This window comes from Spinacia oleracea, chromosome 5 (assembly GCF_020520425.1).
Source record: "Spinacia oleracea cultivar Varoflay chromosome 5, BTI_SOV_V1, whole genome shotgun sequence".
Classification (NCBI taxonomy): Eukaryota; Viridiplantae; Streptophyta; class Magnoliopsida; order Caryophyllales; family Amaranthaceae; genus Spinacia; species Spinacia oleracea.
Genome location: NC_079491.1, coordinates 13,151,576 through 13,165,177, shown reverse-complemented (window position 1 = coordinate 13,165,177; position 13,602 = coordinate 13,151,576). Strand labels below are relative to the sequence as shown.

The 13,602-nt window shown below is 36.0% G+C and overlaps 1 protein-coding gene across 1 annotated transcript; it reads left to right on the top strand.

The window, feature by feature from the left end:
• Window positions 1-11,571: 11,571 nt before the first annotated feature.
• Window positions 11,572-12,600, top strand: LOC110795649 (protein FAR1-RELATED SEQUENCE 5-like). Its single transcript, XM_022000674.1, has one exon. It carries the CDS (start codon window positions 11,572-11,574, stop codon window positions 12,598-12,600), a length of 1,029 nt encoding a protein of 342 aa, XP_021856366.1.
• The last annotated feature ends 1,002 nt before the right edge of the window (window positions 12,601-13,602 follow it).

Below are 13,602 nucleotides of genomic sequence, written 5' to 3'. Positions count from 1 at the left end.
CTGTAGAGACTATGAAAATGAGAAACTTTTTTTTTTCACAAACTTTTTAGAAAGACCGCTCTACGATAATATATTGAGCGACAGTCTAAAAGAGGAAGGTTATCCGTACTTGTTCTGTTCTTCGAGTAACCCTTATTGATGTTATAAGTTTTCTTTATTGTAGTTATAAGTTACCTTATTTTCAAAGCTATTAGCTCAAATGATAGAGCAATGTATAATAGTGTACATGGTGTGGGGTCAAACTCCACGTAGCCTACTACCTATATTACACTTGTGTATCGGTGTATATTTTTATTGTTGGTGTTGTATTGGTCATAGTTATAACTTGTAACAAGCATATCACTCTAAGACACTTCATTGTTTATTGTTAGGGTCGCATTTTTTTTAATGGTTAGGGTCACATTTATCCCCTTTAGTAAGGTAACTTTAGTCTTCGAATAAGGCCACTTATTGTACAGTAAAATACCGTAGATTGGGGGCACACAAAAGTTTTTTTTTTTTTTTTTTTGTTAAGGAAACAAATTTGAAAAAAAAAAAAAACTCTTTTATTTAATGAAAATAAAAAAAAAATTTGTTAAGGCAATATATCAGAATACTCCCCTGTATTTAAATACTGAATAGAAGATACACTTGGCCGGACACGGGTATTAAGAAATGATAGTTTAATGAAATAAAATAATGTAAGTGGGGTTGGGGTAAATATTTTACTCCCTCCGTCCCTTAATACTCTCCTTAATTTGACCGGGACAAAATTTTAGACAATTTAATTGACTTATTAATTTATTAGGTGTTACTGTAGTTGATAATAGGGTATTTTTTTAATATAGTTAGTGGGAAAATGTCAAATAAGGGTGGGTGGGGGTGTATTGATTTTTTTTTTTTAATGTTTTTTAAGGAAGTAAGAACACATGTGGGTCATGGTCAAGTGAGAAAAATGATATAATATTAGTAAAAGTACGTCATTTATATAAATGAGACGAGTATTAAGGGACGACTTTATAAGGAAAGCGGACAAATTTTAAGAGACATCAAGTAAATAAGTGGGGACCATTAAATTTTGGAGGGGTGGGGGATGGGGGGTTTATGAACATCTACGATAATATATTGTGTGGCGGTCTAAAAGAGGAATATTATCCGCACCTATTTTGTTCTATTCTATTAGTTACCCTTATTGATGTTATTAGTTTTCTTTATTGTAGTTATAAGTTACCTTTTCAAGGATATTAGCTCAAATGGTAGAGCAATGTACAATTTTGTACATGTGTAGGTTCAAGCCACACATAGCCTACTACCTATATTACACTTGTGTATTGAAGTAGTCTCATTGTTAGTGTTGTATTGGTCATAGTTATAACTTGTAACAATCATATCACTCTTGTTCATGGTCACTTCATTGTTTATTGTAAGAGTCGCATTTATCCTTAAGTAAGGTAACTTTAGTCCTCGAATAAGCTCACTTATATCTTTGGTCGGGTTCACTTTTATCTTTGGTTTGCGTCACTTTTTACCTTGTGTAGTGTGAGTTCTATTTTTCACTTTTACGTGCTAGGTTGGATGTATAGTAAAATACCGTAGATCGGGGGGCACGCAAAAATTTTGTTATGAACTTAATTGTTTAATGTGGTAGTTTATTTTTATTTTTATTTTATTACAAGGTAAGGAAAAATGAGAATTAGGAGCCCCTCCGGTCGAGGGTTACTTTTTAATAATCATCAGCTACAATCTTACTAAAATTCTGACTACGATTATCTTGAATGTACATACAATCCTGAACCAGATGACCAGTGTTAGCAACCCAATATGCCGCTCTGATCTATTCTATGTAGACGTATTAATGTTTACTATGGAGAAGTTGCGCATGAGAATTTTGATGTCATTGATGATATTCTGAAGTTTCCAAGGCGTTTTCAAGATATTCTTGACAGTGTTGATGACCAGGAGATTATCTCCTTCAATATGAATGTTGGTGATGTTAAGCTTGATTGCTTCCTGAATTCCTTTATGAAGCGCAATCGCCTCAGCCACGAAGACTTGCGTAGTACCCATATTGAAAGTTGATGCCCTTCTTACTTTTCCAAGGTTATCTCGAATGATGATTCATGCTGCTGCCGAATTTCCTATGTGCGACCCATCGAAATTGAATTTGAAGGCTCCTGGTGGAGGAGGAAACCATCTCACCATGATGGGTGGGGAGATGGCTGGGAGACCAAGAGAGGAGGATGATGAGAAGTAAGGGGGAGGGGGATTGAATAGAATCCAGAAGGAGTCCATAATCCCATTCTTGTTGAAGATGATTAGCTTTGACAAAACACCTCAAATGAGAGAACTCAGCTTGGGTGAAAATTACATTGTTCCTTTCTTTCCAGATAGCCCAGAGAAGAAAGATGAACTTTAAAAGTGTCTTGGAGTAACTGTATAGTTTGTTTTGAGCAGTAAACAAGTCCGGTAATCTGATTGTGCAATCTAGCCACTTAATGGTTAGTCTGTTTTCCCAAACTTGAGAAGAGTAGCTGCAATGAAGGAAAATATGATTCACAGATTTGGCGTTGGAGTTACATCTAGGGCATATAGAAGAGGGAAAAATTTTCCTACGGAAAAGGGTTTCCCTACAGGGGAGGCTTTCATGGCAGATTTGCCAAAGGGGGATTTTAAGTTTCGGAGGAGCATCAAGCTTCCAAATCCATCTATATTCCCATTTAAAATTATCATTAGATAGGTTATGGGCTAGCCAGTTGGCAGATTTTACAGATAATTCTCCATCGTTTGTGCAACCCCAAATCGGGGTATGGGTATATCCTGAGTCGGAATAGGGATACCTTTGATTTTAAGAACTAGGTATTCGGGGAGAATACTTCTTAATTTGTCGATATCCCAACTTTTGTTTGAAAGGATAAACTCTTCCACTTTAGCATCATCTCTAGTATAGATATTGTTAATATCTTGTCTATTCTTGAGAACTGACGCATCGCCTTGTTGTCATTCCAGAAATTTATGTTTTTTCCATTAAATTTCCAGCGAATTCCATTCCGAAGGATATCTCTTTGATTCAAAATGTGTCTCCATATGATGGAGTCTTTTGCTTTATATTTTTACAGGCAAAGAAGTCTGTATTCTTAAGATATTTATTTCTCATTAATTTTGCCCATATGTTGTTGTTATTAGTCAACACTTTCCATCTTAGTTTGGCTATAAAGGTTATGTTCATTGGTTCCGTTTTGCGTAAACCAAGACCCCCCTTTGATTTTGGCCGGCAGACTTTGTTCCAAGCAATTAATGGAGTGACACCATGTTCCGGGTCATAATTCCAGAAGAACATGCGGTATACGGCGTCAAGATTCTTTGCAGTTTTCTTAGGCAGAGGAACAAATATACTCCCTCTGTCCCTTAATACTCGCACCGTTTCTACTTGACACGCTTGCCAATGCACAACTTTGACCACCAATATCTTTAACTACATATTATAAAAACTTGTAAAAAATTAATATTTTGAAAATATATATTAAGATGAAGCCAACAATATATTATATACTTACATTTATTTTCATATAATAGAAATAAAATAGGGTCAAAGTGAATTATGTGAATAGTGCGAAAAGTCAAAACGGTGCGAGTATTAAGGGACAGAGGGAGTATGTTGGTAGAGCCTCCAGGTTGCTTTGAATCAGAGTTGTACGACCCACTTTTGACAGAAAATTCGCTTGCCATAGCGAGATACGGTGTTCATTTTTTCGCATGATTTCGCTACATTCTTGTTTGTTTGGCGCATAACCTGAGAAGTGCGCACCCAGGTATCTACATAGGGAAGTAGATTTAGTCATACTGAAGATTCCTGCTAAAGAATCTTTCCTAGGGTTAGGAATTAACTATTGCCCAGATAGTGTGCAGAATTTATCAATGATATTCTTTAAATTGCGACAGGAAGAGATGGTAGCTTTACAGAAAAGAGGCTATCATCAACAAACATAAGCCTCGTTATTTTATTAGTACCGGGAGTGATCTTGAAACCTATCCCAGAGGAGCCCGTCATACTCTCTTTAGAGAGCATGTAAATAAAGATGTCCTTGCAGATAATGAAAAGGTAGGGAGACTAGGGATCAACTTGACGAAGACCTCTGGAGGGCCTGAAGTGGTATGTCGTGTCAAGAGACTGTTGTTACACAGACTTTAACCCAATCAATCCATTTATGAAGGAAACCAAGTTTTGAGAGGACTGTCCAAAGGAAATCCCATTCAATTTTATCATGGGCTTTTTCCATATCTAGTTTTAAAGCACATCTCCTAATTTTAGATTTTGAGTTTTTAAACCCATTCATGACTTCCTGGACTATTAGAAGATTGTCGTGAGTGGAGCTTTCTGGGTTGAAAACATTTTGGAAGTGGTTGATATGAGTCTGAAGGATAAGCCTTACGCGGTAATCCAACAGCTTAGCAATGACTTTATAAATGGTGTTGGCCTGAAGTGGTTGGGGTTTTTTGGATTATCAATCTTCGGAATGAGGCCAATGAGAGTATGATTCAGGGCTGGGGGGTTATGATCGTGGTTTGAAACAAGCTCCTAAACAATGGTATGAAAAGTTTGATAGTACCTTATGCATGATGGCTTTGTGACTAATTCTTCAGACACATGTGTATTCTAAAGTGTTTTATTCATCTTGTGTTATTATTTGTCTCTATGTTGATGACATGCTTATTATGGGTACTAACCTTGAGGTTGTAAATTACACTAAAGATTTTTTGTCTACTAAGTTTGAAATGAAGGACTTAGGTGAAACCGATGTGATCCTTGGTTTCCGGTTGACCAAATCCAAGGATGGGTTCTCAATGAGTCAATCTCATTATATGGAGAAAATCTTGAAGAAGTTCGATTGCTATGATTTGGAGCCATGTAAGACTCCTTATGATGCAAGTGTAAAGCTTATAAATAATAAGGGTCCAAGCGTGTCTCAAGAGCAATATGCCAAGGTAATAGAAAGTGTGATATTTTTTATGAATTGCACACGTCCCGCATTGCTTATGCGGTAAGTAGATTAAGTCGATAAACTCATAATCCTAGTAGTGAACATTGGAATACACTTCATCGTTTTCTTAGGTACCTAAGGGGTATCATGGAGGTATGTTTGCATTTTAATCGTTTTCCTAATGTTTTGGTAGGTTATTGTGATGCTAATTGGGTGTCTGCGAATGATGAAGTTGTTCCTACTAGTGGCTATGTATTTATGTTGGGCGGAGGTGCTATTTCATGGAATTCCGCAAAACAACTATGTCTAGCTCGATCCACCAAGGAATCTGAATTCATTGCTCTTGAGTTAGCAGGTCAAGAAGCGGATTGTTAAGGAGTCTCCTTGTCGATATCCCATTGTGGGGGGGGGGGGGGAGAGAACTTCTCTGGTGTCCTTGCATTGTGACTCTCAAGATTCGATTGGTGTGGATAACAATAGCACTTATAATGGTAAGAAGAGGCACATACGCCTTAGACATAGTTCGGTGTGGCAACTACCCAAAAATGGAGTTATTTCATTGAACTGTGTAAGGTCCGAAAGAAATTTGGCGGATCCTTTGACTAAGGGGTTGGCAAGGAACCAAGTCCTTGAATCGTCGAGGGGGGTGGGGCTTAAGCCCATGAAGTGAATATGATTAGCATTACTAATTTTCCACCCTTATATAAGTTTGTGTTATGCTTGGTGTAGGTTGAATTCGTTGGAATTCTTAATGGATTTATACTTACGTGGTAGGTGCTCTAGCTAAGCATTTGAGAAATCTACCGTTGTAACTTATGTGGAGGTTGAGTTTGTTTAAACTCTTAATGAATCCCATTAGATGGTTTGTGATATTGAGAAGTACAAGGGATTCACCTTCGTGGTTGTGAAGACTTGCCATCTTCTATGGAAACTTGGGCGGTTTCCTAGAGCTTCCATGAGAACTAAGGTAAACGCATGGATTTGTAAACGAGTTCACTTTGCGGAGTTTACTAGATTATTGGAGTAAGGTATGTGTTGTGGGGGGCTTGACTTAAATCTTATAGTTTCAAGGTTAGTCCACTCTTTGATCAAAAGTTTAAGGGTTTCAAGGTTTGTCCACCCTTGAACTTGTAATTCATTGTTCCACTTCACTAAGCATTTGGTTTCAATTTACTTAATGTAACACCAGATGTTATGTATTAATCTCCTCTTATGCCCAAAAATATTTCTTCTTTCATTTGATATCTTTTCTCATCTTTAGTGGGGGATTGTTGGAATTAAAGTTGGAAAAAGAGTCTGCCTGGTGCCACCGAGCGCGAGTGCAAATGGAAATTAATTTGAGAAGTGTTTGGGATGTGCACTAGCGCCCGACCGGGTGAAGGCCAAAAGGCTTGTGTTTGTCCGGCTTTTGAGTTCCTATTTGGATTCCTTCTCTTAAACAACCTTGTAAATGTGATTTAATGTTTAAAATCCCTTCATTATCATGGGTTTAATTGGGTGATTAAGATCATTGGATTCCTTTGGGTCTTTTGATTTCTTTGGTTGTTTTTATCTCCTCCACTAATCCTATAAATACTCCTCACTTTTCTTATTTGTTGGTACATGTACACACATCTCTCTTCTCCTACTTTCTTCCTCTCTTTTTGGGCATAAGTTCTAGCAACTCTATCTCACACCCAAGAGTATCATTGTGTGTTGAGAGTTGTGTAAGACTTAGGGAACGAATCGATGAATACAATTGTGCACCCCGGTTGCAACGAATCTCGTTTTCAAAGCAATGGTTTGGTTACCACGGCACAACAAATTCCATAAGATTCTCTTGTTCTACATTTAGCCTTGAAAACACTTAAAATACAACGCGTAGTACCTACTTTATCTTTCCACAACATTGCAAAGAGATGAGAGAAGTTAAGTTTAAAATTGTAATCGGGGAGAGAGAAATTGCAGAAGAAAATGTGAGGAGAGAGAAAACAAAGAGCCTTTGTGAAAATTAGGAAGACCATCAGTTTTGAAGAAAGAACTAAAACAGATTGGAGTTAGGAGGTTTCACACGTGTGAAATGGAAAGAAAAGTGAGGAAGCTTCCCTTTCTAGCCTCGGTCCACAATAATTTTGCGTGGGCCGGGTTCATTTAAGAGTTTACCTTTTTATACTATTTGTTTTTTATTTATTTGATTTCACTTTGGCAGAGATTCGAATGCAACATTTAAACATAAATATCTTCAGATACGTATGATAAAAAAAATATAAAAACATAATATTGCGATATATCGAAACAAACAAAAAAAAATCTCACATAAATATGTAGATAAATTATTATATTCCATTTTCATTAAAATCTACAAACATTACAAAAATAACAAATAACAAATCGATCAAATAGAGTAATTTTCGTAATAAAAGTACTTATCACTAGTAGAAAAAAATCTCAAGTGTATGGGTGAAAATATCCGCAAGTGTTGGTGATTAAGCCCCAAGCACATGGAGCCCAAGCACTTGACAATTTTTTAAGTACCCCAAGCCCTTGACTTATCAAGTGTTTGAGTTTTTTAAAATACACCAAGCATTTGATATTAAATATATTTTTCTTAAAATAAAAATCTTCCAGCACCGTACTATCAAGTGACTTGATATTAATTATTCATTTTTATAGGATAATTTGGTATTTACTACCTTAAAAATACCCCACTTTTGTAATTACTACCTTATAAAAAATTATTTCAAATTACTACCTTAAAGTTTCAATTTTTTTTGTTTACTACCACTTGACAGTTTCCGTCCAACATTTCGTTTATTGCCCACTAACAACTAATTTTTTATCCTTAATTGATATGAACACTAATTTTTTATTTCACCCAACCGCAATTTTGCTCATATTTCCCCATAATTCCCAAAATTTCCAATCACTTCCAATCTTGTAATTAGTTTATGTGTTTTTGTTGTAAATCGTCCAATTTGTGTTCATATCAATTAAGGATAAATCTGCTAAGAAAAGGTAACAATTGAATGTTTTTGTTCTTCAATGGGGGTTTACATCCAATTTTGGAGGTTTTTGTTCTTCAAACTATTAAAACCTTTCCTTTCTCATTTAGTCACCTCCCAGAAGGTTGCAAGCCTGCAACAACGTGGTTCTTGATCGGGTCGATCTGAAGCGCGTCGTTTCTAAGTGGGCGGTCTTAGGATTTCGCCGGTTACCAGCAATGTACGTCACCTGCTCGACAAAATATTCCAGACAAGGATAGAGAAAATAATGAGTAAAATTTAAGTGAGAAAGAGAAGGGGAAAAAATGAGAGCGAAGATGAACCCACAACCAACCAAATAGGGTGGTTTTGAGGTATCTTTTCTAGCCACAAAAACGGTGGGAATTAACGGAGATGGTGGTGGCGTTTGGTGGTTGATTGGTGCCTGGAGGTGGAATCGAACAAAGGAAAGATGATAACTACAAAATTTTAGATCCGAACTAATAATACAGAGTATTACTTTAGAGTCCTACTTATTGCAAAATTCATTAATTCAAAGACTTATACGAAGTACTATGTATTGTTGTCTTCAAAACTAAAGAAATTGTTTGAGAATTAATGGATTTACATAAAAACAAAGAGGAAAGAGTTAAAATAGTGATCAAATGCTTGTTTGAGAATTTAAAGATTTATATGACGAGAGAGAAAATTACAGAGATTGAAGAAATGAACATTGAAAGAGAAGAGAGAAATCGTGCTTCTGACTTGAGTTCAAAGAAATCGTGAAAGAAATTGAAAGAAATAAGGGAAATAATAATTAAAGTCGTTAGTGGGCCCCATTTGACAAGTTTTTGGACGGAAACAAGCAAGTGGCAGTAAACAAAAAAAAAAGTGAAATTTTTAGGTAGTAATTTAAAATAAAAATTTCATAAGGTAGTAATTACAAAACTGCGATATTTTTAAGGTAGTAAATACCAAGTTATCCATTTATATATATAAAAAAATCAGCATCGTACTATCAAGTGCTTGAAGTTTTTAAAAATACCCCAAGCACTTGATATTAAAATATATTTTTCGTAAATATTATCGAGCCCGTACTACTACATCACAATTTGAATCCCCGGTTGCTATAGCTAGGAACCTATACCTTAACCTAGACCAACCAACCTCATTTCACCACAACGTATATACTACACCATTATAGTCATGCCCCTTGTTCATCCATACACCATTCAATAGCACAAGTATAATATATATACTTCCACAATCGCAACACGTATATTTAATTAAAAACAAAAAAATCAAAACAAATATCAATCCAGGGTTTAAAACAAATTGTATATAACTGATTAATGGAAAAAGTAGCTAGCTTCCATATTAAAAGATTCATTACAATGATAAAAGCACAATCAATCAAAGACATTCATTAGTATGAAGTGTGTCTAACTTGTCAAGCACAAAGTTTATTTCATCAATGGTGAAGGAACACTTCATTCAATGGGGGACTCAGCTAAGGGCCAAGGGGCACGTGCCACCCCTTAAAAAAAACTGGAATTCTCTATATATGACATTTCAAAATAAAAGTTATATATATTTAATCTTCCTAAAAGAAACTAAACTTGCAGCTTGCACATTTAAGTCTCGTTTGATCGTTATATATCATATTTTGACTAAAATGGTCGTTTTCGCTCCCAACTCTAAACAAATGTACCCAACTATAGGTATTCTAAACCCTTTACATGTTTAATGTACTTAGTTTTATGTTTCTAAGACTCATTCTCACCGACTTTTGTCAAGTTATGCATATTTAAGGCTCGTTTGATTGTTATATATCATATTTTGACTAAAATGGTCGTTTTTTCTCCCAACTATCAACTAATGAACCTAAATAGATATTCCAAAACCTTTATATTTTTTTAATATACTTAGTTTTATGTTTCTAAGATTCATTCCCACCTACTTTTGGATGTTTCTAAGATTCATTCCCACCTACTTTTGGAGTAAAATGACCGGTTTCGCTCCCAAGTTTCAACTAATGAACCTAAATAGGTGTTTTAAATACTTTACATGTGTTTTAAATCTTTTACATGTTCTTTAGGTTTTAGTTGAGAATATAATTATTTGTTTAAAAGTTAGGATTTTCATTTGGTGTTCTAAACCCTTTACATGTTCAAAAATTAGAAGTTTTAGTTGAGCACATAAAAGTCAGTACATGTTAATTAAGGGAAAGCAATAGTTGATTTCCACATGTTTCTAAGCGCTACACTGGTAACTCGGTGAGGAAGTATTTGCACATGTATGATATGTGCAACCCAACACATATCAGACAAAAAAAAAGGGGACATTAAAAAGGGATGTGTTTTGGGGGGGGGGGGGGGGGGAAATGAAATTGAATAGTGAAAGACACATGGCCAAACTGCCATGTTGGAACTATCTACGTGGAAAAGCTTGAGGTTCCCCAAATTGTCTCAATTGCTAATCTTCGTCCCCAAATCGTCTTTTATTCTTCTTCCCCAATTCTCATCCCAGGTTCTTCAAATCAAACAACCCAGTAATGAATCTCAAACACAAACAATCAAATTGAGTGCAACCACAAACAGATTTAACTATTTTTTTTATTTGAGTCGGATTAATGCTGTCGAGATGACTTCGAGGGAAATAGATCCAGAATCTGGGCGTTTACTAAACGACCAAGAGGGGCCTTATGAATGGAGGTGGGAATCTTAGTATTCCGATGACGAACAAGATCCGATTGAGGTAAATGGACGCTTTGTTTATTGTTTTTCTCGAAAATTTAGGGTTTTGTAGGTATTTTATTTCGTGTAATTCCTGTTTAATTAGTTCGATTTGAATTCTCTGATATCTATGCTCTGATTTCAATGCTTTAGTTATTTGGTTTGAATTTAAGAAATTGATGAAATTTCGTGTTTAATTAGCCAGGACCGAATTAATGAAAGTTATGAATGCTCTGATTTCTATGTTCTGATATCTATGCTGTAGTTATGTGGTTAGAATTGACGAAATTGATGAAATTTCGGGTTTAATCAGGACCGAAGTAATGAAAGTTATTGAATAATACCCATGTTTATTGAATAATAAATATGTCTATTGAATATTTATTATGTAATATTAGTTTATTAATACTCTGATGTTTATTTATTATTAATGATTAATAGTTAGGTATGATTTGTTAGGATTATAGTTGATTGTAGTTAGCATTATAGTTGATGATAGTTAGGATTAAAGTTGATGGTAGTGGAATTATGAACCTGTTCATTCTTTATTATGCAAGTTAATTCTAATCTGCCATTTAATGTTCATGAAAATGAAAATATGCATTGGCAGTTGTTGTTCTTCAATGTGAATGAAAATTTTTGTATGTGTTTTTAAATTTAGGATGGGGGCGATGGTTTCAAAACTCCCTCCAAGAACTTGGTAGTGACTTCCTATGGGAGGAAGAGGAAGTGCCCGAAATGAAGGAGGGTATGGTTTTCCCTGATTGGGAGGGGATTGATACTCATCCAAAGGCGTATGGGAAGCAAAAGGGATTTTGATTTGTCCGTCTTTGTGGTTCGTCGAAGAAATGTACTAGCAGTAGCTTGTCACGGGATGGGTCTGAAATAGGAGTAGTAGTTAAACAGAAGCGTAATTTTATGTGGACGTGTGAGTGCTATAGTGTTCCCGAAAGAAAGCAGACGGTCAGTTGTGATGAAGGTTCTGATTTGCTGGTTCTTGTTGGCAGTGGTGTACACAAGTCAAATAAATGTGAATGTCCCGTTCATGTTTTTTCTAGTGTAAATGAGATAGGGCAGTGGATTATATGTAGATCAGTCATGGGACATGCAAATCACCACCCAACCCCGGGTAAGTTCCGAACAATTGCTGCCTTCCGGAAGCAGTTCATTGAAGATAATCCGCACATAGGTCGGGAATTTAAGGTGTGTAGGAAGGCTGGGTTGCGGCCAAATCAAGTGTATAATTTGATGTCAACCAAGAGGAATGGTAAAGAGCACATGCCCTTTTCGCAGAAGGATCTTCATGATTACGCTGCTAAACTGAGAAAGGAGAAGTCGGAAGGGGGAAGTGCTAGGGCGATGTTTACTTACTTTGAGAACATGAAAGACGATAATCCTGATTTTTTTCACGTGTTTAGGCAAGCTGACAATGGGCGCTTGCTAGATGTTCTTTGGGTTGATGCTCGTAGTAGAGCGGGCTATGAGGAGTTTGGTGATGTTGTATGCTTTGACACCACTTACTTGACCAATCAATATAGAATGCCGTTTGCGAATTTTGTAGGTGTAAATCACCATGGGCAAAGCATATTACTTGGATGTTCTTTGGTATCTCGTGAGACAGTCGACACCTTTGAGTGGATATTTGGTCATTGGTTGGAGTGTATGGGAGGTAAAGCACCCATTGGGATATTGACAGATAAGGATGTCGCTATGAGGAAGGCTTTAAGGTCAACCATGAGTCAATCATGTCATAGGTGGTGTCTATGGCACATTACGCAGAAATTTTGTAAGAAGCTCGGAAAGAATGAAGAGTACCTTGATTTGAAGGAAGATTTGGAGCATGCGATTTATGATAGTCTTGATGCTGATGAATTTGAAATGAATTGGGAAACTATGATGGAGCGGTATACCCTGTCAAAGATTGAATCTGTTTGGCTTGAAGGTTAGTATGCTTGGAAACTAAGTTTGCTTAGATTTTTTGCCATGCTTGCAACCATTATAAGGTCATTGTGAGATTCTGTTATGCTTGCAACCATTTTTTTGGATCACATATCACATTATGATAAACATAAGTTTGCTTGCAACCCTTTTTTGTTTATCACATTCTCACAGTCATAAGTATATGTTTAGGCAACCTTAAGTATAAGTATATGTTTAGGCAACCTTAATTCTCATAAACTGATCATGGTATGTTGAAATGAAATGTACCCACCCAGATCAATATGAAATGCACACAGAATGATCAGTTTGATCCGATTAATCTGTAACACACAACCTCAGTTGTGGTTTGACAAAAAGAAGAAAGGACAGTGTGTTGTTTCAGTGTATTTTGGAATGATTTATTTGGAATGAATTAATTTAGTTATGGTGTGTGTGTAATACCTCGTATTTTTATAATATTTATAAATATATTTTATTATATTTATAAAGCATTTTACGATTTATTAACATATTTAATGTATTTTAATTAATTAGAATATTTATTATTTTAATTAATTACGAAACGAATTTAATTCTTGAGTCGGGAAATTAAAGGAGTTGCAAATGATTTTTAAAGCTTCGGGTTTTAAATAAAAAGTCCAGTTCGTTTTATTAATCAAGCCCAATCCAAACAGTTTAATTTAAATCCTAAGCTAGACCAATTCATTTAATTCCTAAGCCCAACTCAAATACCCTAAGCCTAGCCCATCAAGGGATTAGGGAGCCTATAAATAGGACTCCCCATCATTAAATGAGCCCCTAAAGTTCATAAACCCTATTTTCTCTCTTTCTTGCCCAACACTCCTCTTTCTCTCTCCCTTTGTTCGTCCGGCTCACTCAGCCGCAAGCACGAGCCTCGTGCCGTTGCGTCGCTACTGCTCGTGCCTCTCGCGCGGCACATCCCTCGTCCCCCTCTCGCTCGTTGCTGCTCGTGCATCTCGCACGGCACAACTCCCTCCCCTTGCTTCC